This window comes from Cokeromyces recurvatus (genome assembly GCF_025118155.1).
Source record: "Cokeromyces recurvatus strain NRRL 2243 chromosome Unknown BX663scaffold_17, whole genome shotgun sequence".
Taxonomy (NCBI): domain Eukaryota; kingdom Fungi; phylum Mucoromycota; class Mucoromycetes; order Mucorales; family Mucoraceae; genus Cokeromyces; species Cokeromyces recurvatus.
The window spans coordinates 411,392-434,203 of NW_026251403.1; the positions used below are offsets into that span (position 1 = coordinate 411,392).

Here is a 22,812-nt window from a genome sequence, read left to right on the forward strand (position 1 = left end):
AAGTATCATTTTTTACATAATGCAAACCCATAACAAATAAGCTTTACATTTATTTATTTAACAAAGAATCCATTGAATATGATATAAATGTAATGACAAATCAAAAACCGGGATTTAATTTTATATTTGAGGCAACTCCATTGTCATGAAACTATTTTAATTGTTATAGAGCAAATTTGTTCTGTATTGTACGACAAAAGCATTAAATGAAACATGTTCAGCATCTACAAAATGGAATGATGCATTTAAGCTATTGTTCATAAGTTCATATTGTTAATTATAAACAAAGGAAAAAAAAAAGAATCAATCTTCTTTATACTTTCAACAAATGATTCCAAAAAAAAAGACTTTGCTAGCATCTCTTTAGTGAATGAACAACATTTATAATAACATTATAAAGTAAAGATTTAAACAAGACGACACAAAGTTCTCAATTAATAATCATTTGATATGTGTGTATTATCTTTTATATATTAGATGAAAAAAAAAAGTTATACAAATGTATATTCTTATTATAAACTATCAAGTCTTTGGAAAGATCTTCCTCCTTTAGGTCGTTCATGTAATTTAGGATTATTTTTTGCAAGTATTTCTATAATAACAAATGTTTAATAATAGAATGATATAAGCATTTATATTTACCTCTATCTAATTTTGCATAATCAATATCACAGTCATGTCTATCAGGATATCGATGACTATCACAGAATATATAACCACATCTACATTTATTTGCTGCTTGTTTAGCCAATGGAACCTAAAATAAAGCCATGGTAATGATTAGCATTTATATATTTAGCAATACTATTTGTTTATTATTACCTTTGATCTACACTTGAAGCATCTTCCTTTATTTGTTTGAATTGGCTTTTCATTATTATCTGGAGTAGTAGCAGCTGGAGAAGCTATAGAAGATCCAGGTGCACTATTCACTTTTAGTTCATTGTCGGGTGATGGACTTCGAAGATGCTTTCTTGTCTTATCAATAATATTAGAATCGTCTAAAGAAACTACAGGAGATGATATAATTATTGATGATGATGGTGGTGGTGGTGATGATGATGAAGTAAGATTAGTAGCATTTTTTTCATTAGCAGTCTTGCGCTCTTTAAAGCACTTTGAACACATGTTATTAAATGCTTCACTGCCATAAAAACCACAGCCGGCAATACAAAGAATAGGTGCTTTGGTTTCGTTGCTATTAGCAGTGCTATTATTTGTATTTTCCATATTTTATTATTAATGAAAAAAAAAAAAAAAAAAAAAAAAAAAAAAAAAAAAGGAACAAATTTTAAAAATATCATAAGGATTTAAAATATGTGAATAAAATAATTCCCGGCGGCCAACAACAAGAGCAATAATAATTTTTTATTTATTATGAGCTTAAGTATGAGTTTAAGGAATTTAATTGGCTATTATATATAAATCACTTTTGTTTCTTTTAAAAAGTGGTTTCTATCATAAAGTAGTATGTACTACGTAGAATTATCGACTTGTACCCTCCTCAAGAAAAAGGAGCTAAATCAATATCAGCTAATTTTACAATTTTTATTATTTCCAGATAATTTATTACAAATTAAGTGTTAATAAAGTTTATTTGTCATAATTCACTTCTAAAATTAAGACAGCTACCAATTTTAGGAAAAAAAAAAAAAAAATTCAAATACTGTTTTATTAGTGCTGAGTCCTCTCTTTTATAAGTATGAAAAAGTCAAGTTTATGACATCATCAAAAAAATGACATATTTAATGGTAATATAAAGTATATTGTTTTACTGTTTTGTTCTATTATTTGCCTAAATAAAAAAAAAATCATGTTAACATACTTCATTAAATTATCCAAACTAGACATACTTGATATAAACCAGTATAATATCCAGCATAATACCATGCCATAATTAAATTAGATAAAGCTTCATTATCTTGAGACATCATAGGTGGTACTGGCGGTGGTGTTTGGTAGTATTGTTCTGAAGAATATGTATAATAATTGGAGCTATCATAGTTATCTTCATTGTTCATTTCTTTATGTTTTTTGGCTCTCTTTGGTTCTTTTTCTTTGGTTTGAGTCTCAATATATTCTTGTAGTTTCTCTTCTTCTTCTTTTTGATTTACTTGTTCATCCTCTTCTTGTTCTTCATATACTTCTTCATTGATTGCTTCAGTATCTATAGCTTGTTCATTCTCATATGTCTCTAATTCATCTACTTTACGCTTATCACCACTCTTTCTATCAACTATTGTATTGTCTTGTCTATATAAAAGCTTAATAAGAACTCTTCTCTCCTAAAAAAAAAACAAGGCATTTTTTTTTATTTATTTACTTTATGGGTAAACTTTTAATAAGATCGTCTGCTACTTTTTCTGGATCATCGTGTTTATCTTTTGCTTCATGACAGGTCTAAGAGGTTTAATTAGAATGCCATCCATGTTATTAAGATTATAATTACTTTATAACTTTTTAACGTAGCATCCCAAAAATCAATTACATCGACATCCCAATTATTATCTGACTATATATGTATAATAAAAAGGATTGTTATTTTTTTTTTAAGAAAAAAAAAGAAAAAGGTCTTCAAGTTTTGATTTACTTTTTGATCAGTCATAACAAATGTAGAAAATCGTATATACGATTTTTACTATGTAAAGAAAAGAACTAAAAAAAAAATGCCTTTTTTTTTTTTTTCTTGCTGACATTTTAAATATTTTATTTAACCAAGAATTGTACGTAACCGACTAATTTCAACTTGTAATTCTTCTAAACTTGATTTCAAGGTTTTAACATCGTCATACTTTCGATCTGCATTAGCTTCTTTAATATAACCTTCTACTAGATGATATTGTTCTAAATAAGTTTCAAGTTGCTCTTCTAGTAACACCTTTTGGTGATCTTTCTTTTTATTAGTTGTCTTTAATATACGGGGTAACATTTGTAAGGGTAACATGTTTTGTTGTAAATAGAGATTAGCGGCATGACAAATATTAGCTTGAAGTCTCTTCATGCAAGGTGTATTAGCAGGCAATGATTTGATACTCTTTGCTAATGTATCATATAATGTAAAATTTTCTAATAATAACTTCCTTATCTGTGCTGCTTTTACAAAACTTTCATGTGTATGATTTGTAATGTTTTCTTTTCTATGTGTATAGATTTTAATGAATATGGATTGTCTATTATATATGGATTATATGTGTCATTATTACTCTAGCATTAAAATACTTTGATGAAACTTTGGTAATTGCTTTTCAATATTATTTCTTGTAATAGAAAGTTGATTGTAAAGTTGAATAATCGGTAGAGGCTTTGATGCTTCTTCGTTTCTTAACTTTCTTCTAAACACATATCTTTGACAATCACGACATGCTCGGGTATCACCAACTGGTTCATCATCAAAGGTATCTTTTATATACATGTATATGAATTCATGAGGACATGGTTAAACATAAATGGATCTATATACTTCTTACCAGATGACATGTCTGTGAATAAGGGAATCATTTTTGAACACTTGATATTGCCACAAACAACTTTACCACATAATCGGCAATGATGTTTACGATTGATCAATGTAAAAGAATTACTATATATAATAAAGTAAGTCTAATGCAAACTAAATAGCTAATGTTATATACATTACCCACAATATGGACATGCTTTTACTGAACGATCGTCTTCCCATTTAATAATAGATTGCTCTCCATCTACAATACATACATAATATTAAATATGTATACAAGTATTCATTCATTTTTATTTACCTCTATATTTTAATTTCATACTTAAAATACTATTACTGTTTGATACAAAGGATGATTTAGGTGATAACATGCTAGCTAAACTATCTCTTGAAGATGTGGACGACCGATCCAAAGAGAAGCTGTTTAATGAATTACTTGAAGGAGATAAAAAACCTGAATGATCAAGATTATCCATTGAATGATGTACTCTTGCCAGCTTTTCTAATCTCTTTTCTAATCGATTACTTTCTAACTGAACTCTATCTATCGTTTTTTCTCTTAATTTCATAAAATAGTCTGTTCTGTTTCGTGTTACACCCTCATAAGTATTATAATCTTTGCGATTTGTAAAGCAATTTAGACATACTTTACACCATACACCATGTTCTGGATCATGATGTCCTTGTTGACTTAATTTGATTTCGTATTGTGTATGTAAATCGCAATACAATTTACCACATCTATAACATGTAAAATATATATTTATATAGATGAATATATTTTTCCGTAAATGAAGATATGTTGCTTTTATTATTACTATATACATATATATATATATATTTTTTTTTACCTTCGACAATATTGCTTGCCTACACCAGATTTGCCTACAATTTTATTGCATCCGACTATATTACACTTATCATGTCCTGTTTCTCGTTGCCAATGTTCCCGTGTAACATATTCACCCTGTTTATCCATATCCGAGACAAAAAAATTTGGATGGCTAATGATGGCCTTATTCAATAGAGATGGGTCCACCCATTGCTTAAGACTATTACTTTGTGTGGGTGAACCTATTTTAAGAGTTGAATTATTGGTTGATAATGATGTTTGAACTTTCTTTTGTGCATTCCGTAGCCATGATAATAAAGCTCCTTTTGAATCTTCTTCTGAATGAGCAACATCAAGATGCTAATACATTTAGGTTAAGAATTACTGAATTGCTGCATTTCTCTCTCTTTTTTTTTTAAAAAAAAATAAATAAATATAATAATCGATTTATATTTACCTTATTCAAATTTTCTAGTGTATTACAGTTTATTTCACAAATAGGACACAGAATACCATCGCTTGGAATGTAGTCTTCATAATTGAAACTATTTAACTGATGACCTGATGTCATTATACAGTCTTGCCTTTAATTATATATAGATATATATAGATATATATATATGTATATAGATACAATGGAAAAGATATGTATATATGTTAAGAAGAAGAGGGAAAGAAAAAAGATATAATTTAGTAAATATAAAAAAACAGCATGATTATGTAAATGATTTCTTCGAAAAAAAAAACACACACACACACACACACATACACACTTCAGATAACCTTGTGGAAAATAAATGCTAACTGAGCTTAAATTTTTTCTTCTTTTTTTTTTTCTATAATACGATTAAAGAAGAATTTTATTTAAAAAATTAAAAAATGACCAATGAGCACATCGCATTTATATGCTGTTTTGCCCTGGTCAGATCGCTATGGAAAAAAAAAAAAAAAAAAAAAGAAAAACCCCTTTTGGGATATAAAGGAAAAATGTTGAAGTATATGCATAAATGTTTTTTTTCTATAATACAGTTTTTACACTTTAAATTTGGACGAAGTTAGTTTTTTTTTTTTCTGGATGAATTAAAATTAGTTTCTAGATATTTAGTTTACCTTTTTTGGACAAATTCAAAAAGGAAATTTAGACAAAAGGTATAGTGTCCCAGTCGACAGCAGCACAAAAGCTGCATTCGTAAAAGTTAACAATAGTAAAATGAGAAAATAATCTGTTGTTTGATGTTTAATAACGCTATTTTTTTTTATGATTCAACGAACATTGCCAGTGTTTGTGCACTTTTATTGAAGACGAACAACTTAACTACAATTTCATATATCCTCTGGCCGCCCTGGTGAACCCTTTGTCAAAGCCCTTCTCCACATAAATCAGCGTCATTCTGATATAGCTAGTTATCATCCATCTAAACGGTCACTCTCCTTATGCAGAGGCGTCGTGCTGTACATATAGAATGTCAGATACTATTTCATTCTAAAGATTGCATTCAATACAATGATAAATGACGCGTACAAAGATATCTTAAGAAACAAAATAATCGATAGTTCAAGATACATCCGGACAAATAGTCATTAGAGCAATTGCTTTCTACAAATTATTTTATTTTAGAAAATATAGAATCAATACCGGACTGTATCTTCAAGCAAAATTACTGGTATTCTGTTTGCCAGCTAGTAGGAGGGCGAAATGTAACAAGCAGTATTCTATTTCCCAACAACATGTTGGCGACTTGGGACACATTTCGTACTTTGTATTCAAGTGCAATTTATGCAGAAGGGCTTCCTAAAGGGCGCTAATCAACCATTGACAGCAGCTTGTGTAGAACTCGCCACTATTTATAGCAATAACATAGTAGAGAACTTTGAAAGTAGACTTTTAAGATATCTTAGATATCGTTTACAAAAATGCATTTGTTGTAAGCCATTATTTGCGCTCGTATGTAACAAAATCTAACATCTTTGTGATCTATAGAATATACACTGGAAAGATGTAGCTTACAAAGCAGAAGAGTACTGCTATCAGTATGTTTGTAGCGGTAGTTCTGAATGGAGGGGGAGGAATTGTGGCTCGCTGACAGAAGACTTTAAGAAACAAAACAAAGATATATATATGCCTACCACTTAAAGCGCTTTTGCCCAATGGAAGCTACTTTGGTCACTCTTTCAAAGCAAATTCAAAGCTTTGTTCCGCTATTATCATCCTACGAAGCTGAACACGCAGGTCACAAGCCTTACGATGTAAGGCGGCTTCCTTTTGCCACGACTGTTTGGTTTATTTCCCAATCCATCGATGCACTTTCGGTCTATAACCATGAATATCAACGCTATATGTGCATTTCTTTCACTGTCGCTTACCAAGGAATTATAATGACCAACTCAAAATATTTCAACATGTTGTAAAATTCGATAAGCTACGGTTTTCAAAGTATGTCACTTCAACATTTGAATTATTTTGACATATGCTCTAATTTTCTATTCATAAACTAGTAATGATCTTGAACCAAATGGCAATAACGATGTTCTCTTTAGTAATATCATTAGATCCGATGGCTTTGATCTAGATTGTCTTTTTTTTTTTTTTTTTTTTTTATAAAAGAAAGATGACTATAAAGAACCCAATTAACAGCCTCCAAATAAAGTTGTCAGACTTCAACTACCAAGAAGTTTAACAACAATGTCAGCTCGTTTTTTTTTATTGATCCAGGTAGAAAATCCGTGTTTACTACTGCTGGTGTCTCAAGTATTCAGAAGCACGCTTTGACGCGCTGCACCACAAAAGAGTACTACCATTACACTGGGCCTACGAAATATGCCGCCAAGCAGACAAAGCTGAAAAAAGAACAAGGGTTTTGACAAAATCGAAAGTGACATTCCCACCCCCCAAAAAAAAAATGTCAACCCTGAATTCTTATAAAAAGCTACGCCCAATATTTGTTTAAACATCTGCGCATCTTAACCAACTTCTATGGTTCCAATAGTACAAAAGATAGCTTCTTCTTGTGTCTAGGGGAGACAGCGAGCTCCCGAGATAATGACCAACATGGTAATAAGCGATGGCAGCAAATACAACAAGGCAAAAAAGGGTAAAGAAGAAGAAGAAGAAGAATGGGGATATCACTTTTTCTTGTTTGTAAATGTTTCTTATTATTTTTTTTAAGAAAAAAAAGATAAGACAAATGGAAGCCTATCAAGTATCAGCAAGACAATACCAAATTTCCTTTGATTGTATTCGGTAGTGGAATGTTTGGTAAGGATAACGTAAAGTTAAAAGGACTTGGATGCGGTGTCGTCGGCAAACTCTATACATCATCAAAGAAACGTGAGGCTGAAGGTCAGTTGATTGCTATTACAATTGACGAATTTAAAACCTCGAAAACACGCAACCTCTGTTTCTTTGATGATTTAAAAATTATCAGTACGAAATCGTTTAAAGGTGTAGTCGTTGTATGTTGCAAACGATGCTCCAAAGTATGGCAAAGAGATTCTAACGCAGCCAACAACATGATGACGATTTCAAAGTCAATTTGGTCAGGAGAAGAAAGACCAGATGACTTTACACCTAAGAAAAAAAAAATAATCGTCGTATCAAACACGGTTTTCCTTTTTTAGGATTCAGATTGTTACAGGTAGACAAGTGTTATTTATTTCCAAATCATCTAAAAACTAATTTTTTTTTTTCGTCTGAATTTCCATTTTGAATTTGTCCAAAAAAGGCAAACTAAATATCTGGAAACTAATTTTGATTCGTCTAGAAAAAAAAAAAACTAACTTCGTCCTAATGTAAAGTGTAAAAACTGTGTTTGGTTTACAAATTACTGGTAGGAAACAATTATGTTATAACATTTTACATTTTATTATTAACAAAACTGAAGTTATGATTTAACAGAAAACTTGACAAAAGTAGTAAAAAGTCTTTATTATTATTATTCAATATTTTTATAGTTAAATATAAAAGATATGAATTCAACTAATAAAAAATAATGTATTCTATTGTTACAGAGAAAAAAAAAAGATTATAGAAATCTTATTTTTTCCTTATTGGGCTTGTTTCCTTAATAATTCATGATCAGATAAATAATAAATTTACACTTGATAGGTCCTGAGATGATTATTAATCTTAATTTTCTTTTTTTTCTTTTTTGAAAAAAAAAAAAAAATGGATAGATCACTTGTCATTTTATATGGATCTGAAACGGGTTGTGCTCAAGATGTAGCAGAAAACCTTGGTAGACAAGCCAGACGTAGACATTTCAAGACAAAAGTAGTTGCCATGGACGATTACGATAAAGTAGAGTTTTCCCCTTTTTTTCTTTTTTTTTTTTAAAAAAAAAAATGAAATCTTCATTATTCAACTAATATATATATATAGAGTCAACTTGTAGAAGAAAAGTTAGTCATATTTGTATGTTCAACAACAGGTCAAGGTGCTGAACCTGCAAACATGAAGGTAATGCAATTATGCGAATTATTTTTTATTAATTTTATGACTGACATGTTATTCTAGAAATTTTGGAGATTTTTATTACGTAAGAATTTACCTAATGACATTTTAAGCGATTTAGATTGTGCAGTTATTGGATTAGGAGATTCATCCTATAGAAAGTAATAACAAATAATGAAAAGCAAAATATCAATCATAGAACACAGTTGATTTATTTTTTTTTAAAAAAAAAAATACATGTAGGTTCAACTTTCCTTCTAAAAAGTTATATAAAAGATTAATACAATTAGGCGCCAACATGATCATTGAAAGGGGAGATTGTGATGATCAACATTATTTAGGGTAAGGTAACCTTAAAAAAAAAAAACAATAAATAATAATAATAATAATAACATTATTATTCAAATACATGTTTAATTGTCTTAGTCTTGATGGTGCCCTTATTCCTTGGTCAAAGAAACTTTGGGATATTGTATTACAGAAATATCCTACAATAGAACCTATTATTCCAGATGAGGTCCTATTACCTGCAAGCTTCAAAATGGAGTTCTTGAAAGAAGGTAAACCAGAACATCAACGTACACTTCCTGGTGAATTTGATTTGACTATCAAAGCCAACACTAGAATAACAGCTGCAGATCATTTTCAAGACGTGCGCCATATTGAGCTAACCTGTGATGATCCCAACTTTAGTTATGAGCCTGGTGATATTGCTGTCATTATGCCGCAGAATTTAGTAGCTGATGTAGATCTATTCCTTGAACAAATGGGTTGGTCAGCGTATGCAGATTCATTAATTAAACTGACTCCAACGGATCCAAGTTACACTTTACCTGCTCATTGGCCAAGCAGAATGACGTTTCGAGATATCTTTGTTTATCATCTTGATATCTTTGGTGTTCCTCGACGATCATTTTTTGAAATGTTGGCCTATTTTACGACCACAGAGGATCATACAGAACGTTTAAGAGAATTTGCTTCGCCTGAGGGACAAGAGGACATGTGGGCTTATTGTGCAAGACCTCGACGAACGATTGCTGAAGTTTTGTTTGATTTTAAACCTTTTAATATTCCCTTTGATTATATACTTGATTTATTTCCTACTTTACAGAGTCGTTCATTTTCAATTGCATCTAGTCTTCATCTTCATCCCAACACAATGGAGTTATGTGTTGCTATCGTAAAGTACAAAACCAAGATGAGAAAGATAAGAAGAGGTGTATTTACAAAATGGTTATCCACCTGGCAACCAGGAGATGTGATACCTCGTATTCGTATTGCAAAGGGCACTATGACTTTACCTCCTTCACCTGATATACCTTTAATTGCTATTGGACCTGGAACAGGTTTAGCACCCATGCGATCCTTTCTAGAAGAACGCATCTTTCAGGGAGCACATCAAAACGTTCTTTTGTTTGGTTGTCGATATCATGATAAAGATTTCTATTACAAGGACGAATGGCAAAGATATGAAGAACAAGGGCAACTGACGCTTTTCACGGCATTTTCAAGAGATCAAGAACAAAAGGTCTATGTCCAAGACCGTATTCGTCAACATGCAGGTTTCCTTTGGGACTTGATTGAAAATCAACATGCTAAAATCGTCTTATCTGGCTCTCTAGACAAAATGCCTGCTGATGTTGCCTATGCATTCAAGCAAATATTTATGAAGGAAGGAAAATTAAATGCAGAAGAAGCAGAAAATTATTTTTCAGACATGATCAAATCTGGCCAATATCAAGAAGAATGTTGGAATTAAAATTATCATAGAAGCAATAAAATTATTACATAATACAAACTGAATGATAATGAATAATTGTCTATTTTAACAATGTTGAAGGAGAGAGAAAGAGAGAAAGAAAGAAAAAAAATAAAAAAAGAGAGAAATAGAAATCAACTTGTAAGAATGATAACAAGACAGTTAATATAGATTAAAATAGTAGACTGTTATTATGTATGCAATGTGTTGTAGTTTGTGCCTTTAGCTTTTTGTTTCTTTTTCTTTTCTAGATCATAGTTAAAATATTCCTTTTTTTTTTTTGGCTTAATCAGGTTCAATGTACTGTTGTGAAACTGACTCAAAAATAAATAAATAAATAAAAATTATAATTTTATACTCCGCTTTTTTTTTTTTAACCTTCTTTAACAAGTTTTTTTTTTTTAAAGAGAAAAAAAGACTCCTCCTTTTTTTTTTTTTTTTTTTTACACACAACAAATTATACACAAACCTTTTTTTTTTCACTATTTTTTTTAGTAAAAAAAAAAAAAAAAAAAAAATTAAAACAAATAAAAAAGAAATAAAACAGAATTCACATACAAGAAATAGAATAATGTCTGTTTACAATCATAGACCTATGGGCCCACCTACGCCTAGTCGTTTGATTGAATTATTGGATGCAGTTAAAAATGAATATGATCAGCTTGCCCAAGAAGTTATGGTTTGTAAAAATCAAAGAGATGAATATGAGCATAAAAGTAAGTTTACATCATCTTTCCAAATAAACAAAAAAAAAAAACGCGTTTGTCTCATTTTTTTTAAAAAAAAAAAAAAAAACTTGTAGTGAACAGTCAAATTCAAGAAATGAATTTATTTCAACAGAATCTAATTGATCTCGAAAGAACTCAACAATTGATTAAAAAACAGTAAATTAGTTATATATACATTCGTGTAGTCATTCTTGGTTTTTTTTTCTTAATTAACTTTGTCATTATAGATACGAAGAAGAAATTGCAAGACTTCGTCAACAATTAGAACAACAGGTAAAATAGAATTAAAAAAAAAAAAAATATACATTTATAAATGTGTATATGTTTATAAGGTAAAATTTTTGTTGCTAACAATTTTTTTTTTTTTGTTTTTTTCTTAAAAAAAAATCATTAGCAACATGGCGCTGGAGCTCCTCCTCCTGTTAACAGTGGTTATAATGGTAAAGAAACAGAACTAGGAGAGAAAAAGAGAGAGAGAGAGAAAAAAATTAAAATGTATCATGTTAAAACTATTTTATTAGGACCTTCTGGATATCAACAACAACAACAACAACAACAGCAACAACAACAGCAACAACAAGCACCTTTGTTGGAATCTAAACCACCTGCACATCATCCTTCTTATCCTCCAAATGGCCCCCCTCCTCATCCTTCTACTGTTCCACCTCATTCTTCTGGAACACCTTATATGAATGGTGGTTCTCCTCTTCCTTCAAATGCTACTACTAATACCACTACAAATGCTCCACCTCCACCTCCAACTACATCTACTTCAACTACTCAACAACGTAAGTTTAATAAGTCATCTTTTTTTTTAATTAATTGCTTATTCTATGTATTTTAGGTGTCACTCCTGTTAAGCCTGGGGCTGGTCCTCTTCCTAATAATTCAGCAAACTCGGAAGCTCTTGGTGATATTAATCCTGAGAGTGTTCCTGCTAATATGAAAGTGGAGGGTCAAGATTGGTTTGCCTTGTAAATATATATATATATATATATATATATATTATCTATGCTAAATTTATTATTAAACTCTTTTTTTTTATCATTAGATTCAATCCTAAAGCCACTCGTTACCTTAAAGTAGATTTACTTCATACCTTTGATCATGGCAGTGTTGTATGTTGTGTCAAGTTTAGTGCTGATGGTCGTTTCCTTGCTGCTGGTTGTAATCAAGCCACTTATATTTATGATACTTTAACGTCTACTCGAGTTGCGTAAGTTTTATACAAAAAAAAAAAAAAAAAAAAAAAAAAAAAAAAAAAGGGGAAAGAAAAGAAAAATTGATTCATTCTTATGCATATTTGATAGTGTTCTTCAAGATGCTAATGCTGGACGTGATGGTGATTTATATATTCGTTCTGTTAGCTTTAGTCCTGATGGTAAATTTTTGGCTACAGGAGCTGAAGATAAACAAATTAGAGTAAGTTAAAGTCATGATAATTCCCTTATATATATGTGTGTGTGTTTATTTTATTTATTATAATAGATTTGGGATATTGCAAAGAAACGCATTCGCGGTATTTTATCTGGCCATGAACAAGATATTTACTCATTAGAATTTAGTCGTGATGGACGTATTCTTGTTTCTGGTTCAGGAGACCGTACAGCCCGTATTTGGGACTGGCAGAACATTCGCTGTCTTCATGAACTTCGTATTAATGATGTAGAACAACAAGACCTTGGTGTTACGAGTGTTGCTATTTCACCTGATAGTCGTCTTGTAGCTGCAGGTAGTTTAGATAAGGTAGTTCGTGTTTGGGATGCTGTTACTGGTCAAATTTTGGAGCGTTTAGAGGGTCATAAAGATAGTGTCTATTCTGTTGCATTTATGCCAGATGGAAAGACATTAGTGAGTGGTAGTCTTGATAAGACATTGAGAATGTGGCAATTAGGTGTAAGTGAAAGAGGAGGTTATGGAAATAAAAATGCATGTATTCAAGTCTTTACAGGGCACAAGGTAAATAAAATTAAAAAAAAAGAGATAAAGGTATTTATGGATACTATAATAGGACTTTGTTTTATCTGTTGCTACTACACCTGATGGTAATTGGATTGTGTCTGGATCAAAGGATCGTGGAGTGCAGTTTTGGGATCCTCATACAGGACAAACACAATTCATGCTTCAAGGCCATAAAAATTCAGGTACAATAATTATATGTGTATTTAAAACAAGGGGAAAAAATATTAAATTTAGTTTAAATAGTCATCTCTGTTGCCACTAGTCCTGGTCATAAACCTATGTTTGCTACAGGTTCAGGTGATAATCGTGCTCGTATTTGGAGTTATGAACCATTAGGACCAAATTAGTTTATTTCTTTCTTTCTTCCCTTCTTTCTTTCTTTCTTTCTTTCATTTTAAATAATAATAAAGATACTACATTTAAACAAATATTTTATTTATGAATATATATGTATATATATATAACCTCAATAAACACAAAAACTACATACATAATGCTTTTAATTTTTTTTTTTTTTTTGGCTAGGCCTGAATCAAAAGAAGAGAATAGGAGGATAAAAGTAAGGAAGAAGAAAAGGAGCTGATGAAGAACCCTTTATTTTATTATTATTTTATTTGTGTTTATTCACTCATTTAATATTGATTTCAGCAAATTTAAGGAAAGACGACGACGACAACAACAACATCCTTCTGTATATAATAGCAAGTAATTGACAAGAGGAATATGAAACAAGCTGTTGATGATAACAGTTATATTTAAGAGAAGCCAAGTAGTAATTTAAGCTTTTTTTTTTTTTGATGTAAATGGGAAGTTTATAATAATAATAAAAGAGCTAAACTAATGTGGCACTGAGCACACAAAATAATAAACTATAAACAAATGACACGAAATATACCTCAAGCTACATTGAGTTTGAGGGAGGAGAGGAATGAAGCTATGAGTAAGAAAGATATGCATGTGTATAAATATATAAATAAATATTTTTTTTTGTTTTCGTAAAACGGTATGCTAATTGACTGGAACATGAGATCATACTTATAATGCTATTCATATCCAATTAAAACAGTAATAACTGCTTTATATACTGTATTATAGACATTAACTGGGAATGATTTTACTTTCATATTGTGATTTGTAGCAATCGAATTGAATATAAACCTATAGAATCTCCCTAATCCTATTTTTGATATTTAAGACAGTCCTATTTTTTTATTTTTTTTATTTTTTTTTTTTTTAATTGTAAATAGAGTTTATTTATTTACAATTAACACTATTTCAGGAACAATTGAATTATACTTTAAATCATTTGTATATAAAGCAAAGAAAAGAAACTATAAGGTGATCTTTTTTTTTTCTTTTTTAAGAGTAGAAACTTACACGTTATAAGCCCTTTTTTTTTTCTTCTTCCCCGCATTTCGCCGCATAATAGCATAAGAATGAATCGTGTAACTTTTTTTAAAAAAAAAATTGTTATCTAAAAAGTCCTTTTTTTTTTTCATAACCCCACACAAATTAACAATAATGTGTATCTGTTTCAAGAAGGCTGTTTGTCGTGTGAAATTTATCAAGTTGCTTACGTTATACTTGGATCGTATTTCAATGTGAATTAGTGTGTTACAAGATAACAAAAGAGCAGTGTGAATTTTATACATGATTTACACAAATAAAGCAAGTCATATGGATTCGTTATGCACACATACACAAAGCCACCCCCACAAAAATAAAATAAAAAAAAAACTATATATAATTAAAAGCTTTATCTTTATTTCTCTCTTTTTTCTTTTCATCTTTTATTTTATATATCTACTTTTTTTTTAAAATAAAATAAAAATGACTGTTGAAATTGCTACAACTGATGATAAAGTCTATCCTGTACCAAAAAGATTATTTAAAGATGATCTTCCAAAGCCTTTTATTTCTAGCTTTCAAGAATATAAAACTAAATGGGAAGAAAGTGTAAATGATCCAAATAAATTCTTTGGCAATGTAAGTTAGATATATGTATATACGAATTGTAAAATATATATTTACGTATTATTATAAGCTTGCTCGTGAATTGTTGTCTTGGTCAAAGCCGTTTGAAACAGTTCAGACTGGAAGCTTTGCTGAAGGGGATATTGCTTGGTTTTTAGAAGGTGAATTAAATGTAGCTTTTAATTGTGTTGATCGACATGCATTAACTACTCCGGATAAGGTAAAAAAAAAAAGTGATAAGAGAGTCATTTATGACTATAATAACATTATATATATTCATATTCATATTCATATACATATACATATTCATATTTATATAGGTCGCTATTATTCATGAAGGGGATGAGCCTGAAAATGTGCGTAAGATTACTTATCGCGAGTTATTACAACAAGTAAGTCGGGTTGCGAATGTCTTAAAGTCATTGGATGTACGTAAAGGAGATAATGTAGCCATCTATATGCCCATGGTCCCTGAAGCCGTCTTTGCCATGTTGGCATGTGCTCGTATTGGTGCTGTACATTCAGTTGTCTTTGCTGGTTTCTCCTCTGATTCACTTCGTGATCGAATCAATGATTGTGGTGCTCGTGTAGTCATGACTGCAGATGAAGGTCGTCGTGGTGGTAAAAACATTGCGACGAAACGTATTGTAGATGAGGCTCTTAAGGCGACTCCTACAGTAGAACATGTTCTTGTCTTGAGACGTACAGGATCTGCCATTCCTTTTACTGTCGGTCGTGATCTTTGGTGGCATGAAGAAATGGTCAAAGCTCGACCTTATTGCCCTCCAGTCAATATGAATGCAGAAGATCCTTTATTTTTACTTTATACATCCGGCTCCACAGGTACACCTAAGGGTGTTGTCCATACTACGGGTGGGTATCTTTTAGGTGCTGCATCAACAATAAAATATGTATTTGATTACCATGAAGGAGATATTCATGCATGTATGGCAGATGTTGGATGGATTACTGTAAGGCTATAAATATATGTATATACAGATATATATATATATATATAACGAATGATGTATTTATATGTGTGTATGTTATATTTATATTATATAGGGTCATACTTATATTGTTTATGGACCACTCGCTTTAGGTGCCACAACAGTGTTGTTTGAAAGTACACCTACTTACCCTAATCCTGCTCGTTTCTGGAGTGTAGTTGAGAAACATAAAGTCACACAATTCTATACTGCACCCACGGCCATTCGTGCCCTTAGACGATTAGGTGATGAATGGGTACAAAAAAATGATCTTTCTTCATTACGAGTGATTGGCTCAGTAGGTGAACCGATTAACCCTGAAGCCTGGGAATGGTATAATGAAAAAGTAGGCAAAGGACAATGTGCGGTGGTAGATACCTATTGGCAAACAGAGACAGGATCTATCGTGATCACTCCTTTACCTGGTGCTATTGCATCAAAACCAGGATCTGCTACTTTCCCTTTCTTTGGTATTAAGCCTGCTATTTTGGACCCTGTAAGTGGTAAAGAATTAAAAGGAAATGATGTTACAGGTGTTTTGGCTATTAGTCAACCTTGGCCCTCATTAGCACGTTCTGTATATAATAATCATCATCGATATCTTGATACCTATTTGCATCAATATAAAGGATACTATTTTACTGGTAAACAAGAAAAAAAAAACTCTCACTATTGAAATGGATACATGTATAAACTGTTAACATTTGTTTTCAATTAGGTGATGGTGCTACAAGAGATAAAGATGGTTATATTTGGATTCGTGGTCGTGTAGATGGTAAATTATCCTACAACATAGATGGCATTCATATAAATAAATAAATAAATAAAAGTAGATACATGTTGTTTACTTACTCATTCTATTTATTAGATGTTATTAATGTTTCTGGACATCGACTTTCTACATCTGAAATTGAATCAGCTTTAATCTTACATCACTCAGTCGCAGAAGCAGCCGTTGTTGGAGGACAAGATGATTTAACAGGTCAATGCATTCATGCTTATGCAACTTTGAAACCTAATATTGAAGATTCAGAAGGACTAGATAGAGAATTAGCTCTTCAAGTTAGAAAAGTCATTGGACCTTTTGCTACTCCTAAACGAATCTATGTCGTTAATGACTTGCCAAAGACACGTTCTGGAAAGATTATGCGTCGTATTCTTCGAAAGATTGTGAATGGAGAGCAAGATTCATTAGGTGATATTTCAACCTTGGCTGAGCCTGCTATTGTTCCTCATCTGATTGAACGTGTTCATGGAAAGAAAAAATAAGCATCTATTACAAATATTTTCTTAAAATAGCATATGTATGTATTACATAAAGAAATAAAGATCTTAAAAATATATGGGAAAAATAATGACATTGAGCATGTGATATGTTGTATGGTTTTTTTTTTTTTTTTACCCCGGACTCAAATTATATAGAGCGGGGTTAATGATGAAATAGTCATTGCTACTCCGCTCGGCATTTTTTTTTTCTTTTATAAAAAAGAGTTCCTTTTTTTTTTTTCTGTAACTGTGTGTGCCTTTTTTTTATTTTTTATAATGTCTAATCCTTTACGTATCTTTGTACCTGTTAAGCGTGTTGTTGATTATGGTAAAGAATAAATAAATCTTATTATTAAAAAAAAATAATAATAATAATAATAAAAATAAATTAATCAATCAATCTTCCTCTTCTCCGTCCTTTTTTTTTTTTTTGTTAGCTGTCAAGGTTCGAGTTAATGCTGCAAAAACGGATGTCGATCGTAATGTTAAACATAGTATGAATCCCTTTGACGAAATTGCAGTAGAAGAAGCAGTTCGTATGAAAGAGAAATCACCCAAGACAGAAGTTGTTGCCATTTCATGTGGTACAGCCAAGTCTCAAGAGACACTTAGAACCGCTTTAGCTATGGGTGCAGATCGTGCAGTTCATGTTGAAGTCAAAGATGATAGTACATTACAACCTTTAGCAGTAGCTAAATTATTAAAAGCCTACGCTGAAAAGGAAAATCAAGGACCTGATCTTTTTATTTTGGGTAAACAAGCAATTGATGACGATGCCAATCAAACTGGACAAATGCTGGCTGGCTTACTTAATTGGCCTCAGGTAAAAAAAGAAAAAAAAAAAAAAAATTCCTTTTTCCCTTTATTTTATTTTTTTTTTCTCACGCTTATTTTTTTTTTGTGCGCGCAAAGACTACATTTGCTTCCAAAGTAGAAATTAATGGAGGAGAACTTAAAGTAGTTCGTGAAATTGATGGTGGTCTTGAAACAGTGTCTACTAAATTGCCTGCTATTATTACGACTGATTTACGGTAAAACTAGGATATAAAATTTAAAATAGAGAGAGAGAGAGTAAGATGTTGATATTTTATTTTATTTTTTTATATGTAAAAGTTTGAATGAACCTCGTTATGCTTCTCTTCCTAACATTATGAAGGCTAAAAAGAAGCCTTTGATTAAATTAACACCTGAGGAACTTGGTGTTGATATTTCACCTCGTATTGAAACATTAAAAGTGGAAGAGCCTTCTAAACGTGTTGGTGGACGTAAAGTTGAAAATGTAGATGAATTAATCGACAAATTACGTAATGAAGCAAAGGTTTTATAGAAAGATTTATTATTAAAGACAACAAAAAATGATTATTTTTCTCTTGATATTTTGTTTGATCTTTGATTGGAGGAATCATGGTCATAGTCGTGGTTATTTGAATATACAATCGACAGTGACGCGAATAATTTATCTAAAATGCTATAATAAAGTGAATGCTCTTCATAAGGATAATTATTATAAGGCATCCCATTTATATATATCTTCTTTATGATTGATAAACATGATGAATGACTTTAAAAGCTTCAATACATGAGTGTGTGGGTGGGAGTGTTTAAAGCTGAATTCTAGATTTGTACATAAAGATGACAGCAGCCATAACATCATGAACTTGAGTTAAAAAAAAACAACACTATTCACAAGAGAGAGAGAGAGAGAGAGAGTAGCATAGAATACTGACATAACAGCTAGTAATCAATCACAAATATGAATATAATAAGCTAGAGTTTAATAGAATAAATGCTTTAAAAGAATGAATCGCGTTCCTTCCTCACTTGGGCAAGAATGCTACTTCCAGCTTATAATAATAAAAATCAAGTCCCCCATCCTATTTCTCGTCCAAGTGGCCATTGCTCTCTAGGATCTATATAAATATACAACACGTTCCAATTCTGTGTTTTCTAAACTAGTGTGTGTTTTAAGAAAAAAAGAAAAGAAAAGAAAAGCTTGATCATGAGTGTGTATGATACGATGACGCAATTAAAAGAGACATGGTCAACAACCAAAGTCTAACCCCCTTGATGAAGAAGGGAATCCTCACTTGCTTAAGCCAAATAAATAAATGAATAAATCCCTTTCCTTCTTTCATTTTATGACTATTAACAACTCCAACAGAGGGATAACAAACATAGTATAGACCTATTTAATAATCTTGTTTTACCTGTTGAATCATACGCTTACGTACATTCTTTGTTGTCCAACCAGAAGCACATTTTCATAAAGCCTTTGGATTTTTATGTATGAATCAAAGCTTTTATATCTGTATTTACCAGGTAATCTTTTTTTTTTTCATCCATTACTGTTAAATTGTCTTAAAATTGAAGTTTCCTATACATATGAATGTATATTTATATACTTTATTATTGTTATAAACGAAGATTATTAGCATTCTCCTAATGTTGATTATCCTTTATCTGATCTGTATAAAATGATATTTTATATGAGTATTTATATTTATATTTCTTTGCTTGATGATAGTACAATAATAGCCATGCCAGAGAAACATATGTATTGGTTTATAACAAATAATAATTACTATTATTTCTTTGTACAGTTAGTAGGGATATATTATAGAATGATAAAGATGCGGAATAATAAAAAAGAAAAGAAAAAAAAAAGGAAGAATTGAATATGTATAAAAAGAGAGTGTGGATATGGAGAAAGGTGATAATACATGTTTACTTCATTTTTTTTCTTGGTATTGTTGACTGTTTTGTATCATTGTTTGATATACTTTTTCGTTTCCCTATATAAGTGAAGTTATAATAAAGGAATGCATCTTTTTTTTTTCTTTTTTTTTTCTTTTTTTTTTCTTTTTTTTTTCACTTACGCGACACTGGACTTTGTGGCGAAAATTGATCAGGATAGGAAGATGCTGTTTGCTGTTGTTGTCTTGATTGTTTTGTTGATTGTTTATTAGTAGGACTCGTTTGATTACTACCTAATCTACCTTGTTGTAATTGTGGGCTTTGTCTTGACGCTGGTGGACGGAAAGGAGAAGTTGCTTGTTGTTGAAGTTGTTGAAATAATTGTTGTTGTTGCCTTAAAGCTGCCTGTTGTTGAAGTGGTGTCATGGTAGTTTGCTGATTATGTCCTTTTTGTGTTTTTACAATAGGAGATCCTACTGATGTATTATTATTACTCATATTTACTTTATTATCTATTAATTGAGTTTTTTATGTTTTAAAATTTAAAAATAGCTCTTTTTTTTTTTTAAAAAAAAACATTTTACCTTCATCTTCATGTTTTAAAATTGATCTACGTGTATGATCAAGTATAATAGCACCCATACTATCTATAATAAAGTTTTAGAAAAGAAAATAAAAAGGTTATATTGAATAAGTGTACCTTTTGCCGTTGTTTCTGTAACCAGAGAGTGAAACATAATTTCATCTGCTTCACAAACAAGATCAGCATTCTATGTAGAATTAAAGTTTAGTAAAATGAAAAAAAAAAATAAAAAAATAAAAATAAAATAAAATAAAGATGTAATAACTTACTTGCAAGTAATTTACTACACGAGAAGGTAAATACCATTTTGATATGGGTGATTCAGGTATAACTGATTGCGTTTTTTTCTTAGAATTTGGAATTGGACCCGTTTTTATATTTGATTTAGACACGTATTCTTCATGGTTCTTACATTTAAAATCCATATGATTAATTTTCCAGACACCAGCTGATGTTCTTAAAAATTGAGCCCATAAAGGACCCGTATTGATGACCTTAAAGGAATAGGATCATTATAAATAAGTACATACATGAGAGATGTAAGCCATTTTCTTTTCTTTTTTTTTTTTTTTTTTTCTTTTTTAATTACCAAAGTGCCATTTTCATAACGATGAAGCAAACTTGCACGAGGGCATTCTACATGCATTACACCATCTGCTAATATATATTCTTCTGTCTTTCCTAACGTCATTTGAATAGATTTGACTCCACAAAGATATTGAACTTGAAAAAATCCAGCTATTGTAGGTGTAGTCATTTCTGATAATAATATGAATAGTAATATGGTTATGAATAAAAGAAATATATATAAAAGGTCTATTTATTACCAAATGATTTTTTTTCATCATCTTCCGTATTACTTAATTCAAATACTAAATGACTTTCTGGAGTAAAGAAATTATCTGTAAAATTGACCCAATGTTTATAATCCACTGCCTAATAATAATAATAATAATAATCAAAATAATAATAATGATGATAATGATAAAGTATGAAAATACCTCAGTTGGGCTTGGAGTTAACTGTTCAACAAATTGAATTAACCGAAGTACAGCTTGACCACTTGTATGAATTCTAATAATATGATGAATTATTTAGAGCCCCAGGCATTTTTTATTTATTTAATTGTTATATTTACGATTCTAAAGCAGCAATAGTTTGAGGATCTATTTTTATTGGTAAAATAGCTGGTGTAGTATTCGTTGATTGGGGTGTACTTGTAGGTGTTTGTTGTTGTGATTGACGTCGCTGTTGTTGTTGTTGTTGTTGCTGTTGCTGTTGTTGATGTTGCTGTTGTTGCTGTTGCTGTTGTTGCTGTTGTTGTTGTTGTTGTTGTTGTTGTTGTTGCTGCTGCTGCTGATGAAACTGTTGTTGTAATTGTTGCTGTTGTTGTAATAAATGTTGTTGAATAAGTTGCTGTTGATGTTGTTGTAATTGTTGAGGAGTTAATTTCTGTTGATGTTGTTGTAATTGTTGAGGAGTTAATTTCTGTTGTTGCAACATTTGTTGTTGCATCATTTGTTTTTGAGCTATAAGTTGTCTCTGTCTAAATATATTTTGAGCTTGTTGTTGTTGTTGCAAAAATGCTTGTGATGGACTTGCAGTAGGTGGTTGGTTAGTAGATAAACCAACAAGTTGTACTGTTGTGTCTGAAGAAGGAAGAGCTGTAGACATTATATAGAAATGGATATATTCTTCTTCTTCTTTATAAATATAAAAATGGTATCCAAAGAATAAATAAAGTGGAGAAGAAAATGAAAGAAAAAGGAAAAAATAGAATTAAGTTTTTTTAAAATCTTTTTTTTTTATATACATATTATTATTTATTATTATTATTTCAGTCGGCTCTTTTATAATAAAAAAAAATAAATAACGTGTGTGTGTGTATATGAATGAATACATATTCAACTATTTTAATCATGATTACTGCTGCCGCCAATTTACATTTAACATGGATGGCTTAATCAACACTATGAGAATCAATATTTTTCTTTTTATAAATATAAGCTTTTCATGATAAAGAGAAATGACAATGTTGTATATGATTACTTAATAATAAAGGAGATATTATTAAGTTAAAAGGGGGGAATGGCGCATCATAAACTACTGCTAATACAA

General features: G+C 30.6%; 10 protein-coding genes across 10 annotated transcripts; 6 read left to right on the forward strand and 4 right to left on the reverse strand.

Annotated features, from left to right (window-relative positions):
• Positions 1-449: 449 nt before the first annotated feature.
• Positions 450-1,256, reverse strand: BX663DRAFT_513724 (uncharacterized protein). The gene is made up of 3 exons (XM_051528194.1): positions 823-1,256; positions 643-757; positions 450-592 (listed from the first exon to the last, which is right to left on the reverse strand). The coding sequence occupies exons 1-3, from the start codon at positions 1,228-1,230 to the stop codon at positions 513-515; spliced, it is 603 nt and encodes a 200-aa protein (XP_051381684.1). The 5' UTR covers positions 1,231-1,256; the 3' UTR covers positions 450-512.
• A 412-nt stretch (positions 1,257-1,668) lies between these two features.
• On the reverse strand, positions 1,669-2,685 carry BX663DRAFT_513726 (uncharacterized protein). Its single transcript, XM_051528195.1, has 5 exons — positions 2,591-2,685; positions 2,450-2,512; positions 2,324-2,400; positions 1,854-2,253; positions 1,669-1,795 (listed from the first exon to the last, which is right to left on the reverse strand). The coding sequence occupies exons 1-5, from the start codon at positions 2,603-2,605 to the stop codon at positions 1,772-1,774; spliced, it is 579 nt and encodes a 192-aa protein (XP_051381685.1). The 5' UTR covers positions 2,606-2,685; the 3' UTR covers positions 1,669-1,771.
• A 25-nt stretch (positions 2,686-2,710) lies between these two features.
• BX663DRAFT_562167 (FYVE zinc finger-domain-containing protein) lies at positions 2,711-5,036 on the reverse strand (the record flags this gene model as incomplete). Its single annotated transcript, XM_051531962.1, has 7 exons — positions 4,747-5,036; positions 4,309-4,649; positions 3,759-4,198; positions 3,638-3,701; positions 3,468-3,580; positions 3,204-3,399; positions 2,711-3,137 (listed from the first exon to the last, which is right to left on the reverse strand). The coding sequence occupies exons 1-7, from the start codon at positions 4,858-4,860 to the stop codon at positions 2,711-2,713; spliced, it is 1,695 nt and encodes a 564-aa protein (XP_051381686.1). The 5' UTR covers positions 4,861-5,036.
• Positions 5,037-6,437: 1,401 nt separating this feature from the next.
• Positions 6,438-7,151, forward strand: BX663DRAFT_487412 (uncharacterized protein; the record flags this gene model as incomplete). The annotated part of the gene is made up of 3 exons (XM_051524745.1): positions 6,438-6,694; positions 6,786-6,826; positions 7,003-7,151. 3 exons carry the CDS (start codon positions 6,438-6,440, stop codon positions 7,149-7,151), a joined length of 447 nt encoding a protein of 148 aa, XP_051381687.1.
• On the forward strand, positions 7,125-7,965 carry BX663DRAFT_562168 (uncharacterized protein; the record flags this gene model as incomplete). Its single annotated transcript, XM_051531963.1, has 3 exons — positions 7,125-7,428; positions 7,491-7,825; positions 7,908-7,965. The coding sequence occupies exons 1-3, from the start codon at positions 7,330-7,332 to the stop codon at positions 7,963-7,965; spliced, it is 492 nt and encodes a 163-aa protein (XP_051381688.1). The 5' UTR covers positions 7,125-7,329.
• A 454-nt stretch (positions 7,966-8,419) lies between these two features.
• BX663DRAFT_513736 (uncharacterized protein) lies at positions 8,420-10,548 on the forward strand. The gene is made up of 5 exons (XM_051528196.1): positions 8,420-8,586; positions 8,668-8,745; positions 8,803-8,900; positions 8,983-9,081; positions 9,166-10,548. Exons 1-5 carry the CDS (start codon positions 8,455-8,457, stop codon positions 10,496-10,498), a joined length of 1,740 nt encoding a protein of 579 aa, XP_051381689.1. The 5' UTR covers positions 8,420-8,454; the 3' UTR covers positions 10,499-10,548.
• A 445-nt stretch (positions 10,549-10,993) lies between these two features.
• On the forward strand, positions 10,994-13,618 carry BX663DRAFT_513741 (WD40-repeat-containing domain protein). The gene is made up of 11 exons (XM_051528197.1): positions 10,994-11,214; positions 11,301-11,382; positions 11,454-11,499; positions 11,621-11,666; positions 11,748-12,014; positions 12,071-12,200; positions 12,278-12,442; positions 12,537-12,648; positions 12,715-13,185; positions 13,238-13,370; positions 13,432-13,618. The coding sequence occupies exons 1-11, from the start codon at positions 11,070-11,072 to the stop codon at positions 13,533-13,535; spliced, it is 1,701 nt and encodes a 566-aa protein (XP_051381690.1). The 5' UTR covers positions 10,994-11,069; the 3' UTR covers positions 13,536-13,618.
• A 1,342-nt stretch (positions 13,619-14,960) lies between these two features.
• On the forward strand, positions 14,961-17,506 carry BX663DRAFT_513744 (acetyl-coenzyme A synthetase). Its single transcript, XM_051528198.1, has 6 exons — positions 14,961-15,174; positions 15,233-15,382; positions 15,483-16,133; positions 16,228-16,795; positions 16,870-16,926; positions 17,020-17,506. The coding sequence occupies exons 1-6, from the start codon at positions 15,019-15,021 to the stop codon at positions 17,418-17,420; spliced, it is 1,983 nt and encodes a 660-aa protein (XP_051381691.1). The 5' UTR covers positions 14,961-15,018; the 3' UTR covers positions 17,421-17,506.
• Positions 17,507-17,693: 187 nt separating this feature from the next.
• Positions 17,694-18,744, forward strand: BX663DRAFT_437041 (uncharacterized protein; the record flags this gene model as incomplete). The annotated part of the gene is made up of 4 exons (XM_051523213.1): positions 17,694-17,745; positions 17,855-18,240; positions 18,330-18,448; positions 18,531-18,744. The coding sequence occupies 4 exons, from the start codon at positions 17,694-17,696 to the stop codon at positions 18,742-18,744; spliced, it is 771 nt and encodes a 256-aa protein (XP_051381692.1).
• A 1,541-nt stretch (positions 18,745-20,285) lies between these two features.
• BX663DRAFT_553051 (LIM-domain binding protein-domain-containing protein) lies at positions 20,286-22,368 on the reverse strand (the record flags this gene model as incomplete). The annotated part of the gene is made up of 8 exons (XM_051531414.1): positions 20,286-20,623; positions 20,696-20,758; positions 20,812-20,881; positions 20,964-21,188; positions 21,284-21,453; positions 21,522-21,630; positions 21,696-21,768; positions 21,833-22,368. The coding sequence occupies 8 exons, from the start codon at positions 22,366-22,368 to the stop codon at positions 20,286-20,288; spliced, it is 1,584 nt and encodes a 527-aa protein (XP_051381693.1).
• Between the last annotated feature and the right edge of the window lie 444 nt (positions 22,369-22,812).

Excerpts from the sequence above, each read along its gene's own strand:
- BX663DRAFT_513724 (XM_051528194.1), bottom strand. The coding sequence starts at position 1,230 with ATGGAAAATACAAATAATAGCACTGCTAATAGCAACGAAACCAAAGCA. Across the intron at positions 758-822 it reads GCTTCAAGTGTAGATCAAAG|GTTCCATTGGCTAAACAAGC; the intron begins GTAATAATAAAC and ends GCTTTATTTTAG. Across the intron at positions 593-642 it reads TTATGCAAAATTAGATAGAG|AAATACTTGCAAAAAATAAT; the intron begins GTAAATATAAAT and ends TTGTTATTATAG.
- BX663DRAFT_513726 (XM_051528195.1), bottom strand. Across the intron at positions 2,254-2,323 it reads ATTAAAAGTTTACCCATAAA|ACAAGACAATACAATAGTTG; the intron begins GTAAATAAATAA and ends GCTTTTATATAG. Across the intron at positions 1,796-1,853 it reads ATTATACTGGTTTATATCAA|GCAAATAATAGAACAAAACA; the intron begins GTATGTCTAGTT and ends TTTTTTATTTAG.
- BX663DRAFT_513736 (XM_051528196.1), top strand. The coding sequence starts at position 8,455 with ATGGATAGATCACTTGTCATTTTATATGGATCTGAAACGGGTTGTGCT. Across the intron at positions 8,746-8,802 it reads CTGAACCTGCAAACATGAAG|AAATTTTGGAGATTTTTATT; the intron begins GTAATGCAATTA and ends ATGTTATTCTAG. Across the intron at positions 9,082-9,165 it reads GATGATCAACATTATTTAGG|TCTTGATGGTGCCCTTATTC; the intron begins GTAAGGTAACCT and ends TAATTGTCTTAG.
- BX663DRAFT_513741 (XM_051528197.1), top strand. The coding sequence starts at position 11,070 with ATGTCTGTTTACAATCATAGACCTATGGGCCCACCTACGCCTAGTCGT. Across the intron at positions 11,667-11,747 it reads TGTTAACAGTGGTTATAATG|GACCTTCTGGATATCAACAA; the intron begins GTAAAGAAACAG and ends CTATTTTATTAG. Across the intron at positions 12,015-12,070 it reads TACTTCAACTACTCAACAAC|GTGTCACTCCTGTTAAGCCT; the intron begins GTAAGTTTAATA and ends TATGTATTTTAG.
- BX663DRAFT_513744 (XM_051528198.1), top strand. The coding sequence starts at position 15,019 with ATGACTGTTGAAATTGCTACAACTGATGATAAAGTCTATCCTGTACCA. Across the intron at positions 15,383-15,482 it reads CATTAACTACTCCGGATAAG|GTCGCTATTATTCATGAAGG; the intron begins GTAAAAAAAAAA and ends ATATTTATATAG. Across the intron at positions 16,927-17,019 it reads GATTCGTGGTCGTGTAGATG|ATGTTATTAATGTTTCTGGA; the intron begins GTAAATTATCCT and ends TCTATTTATTAG.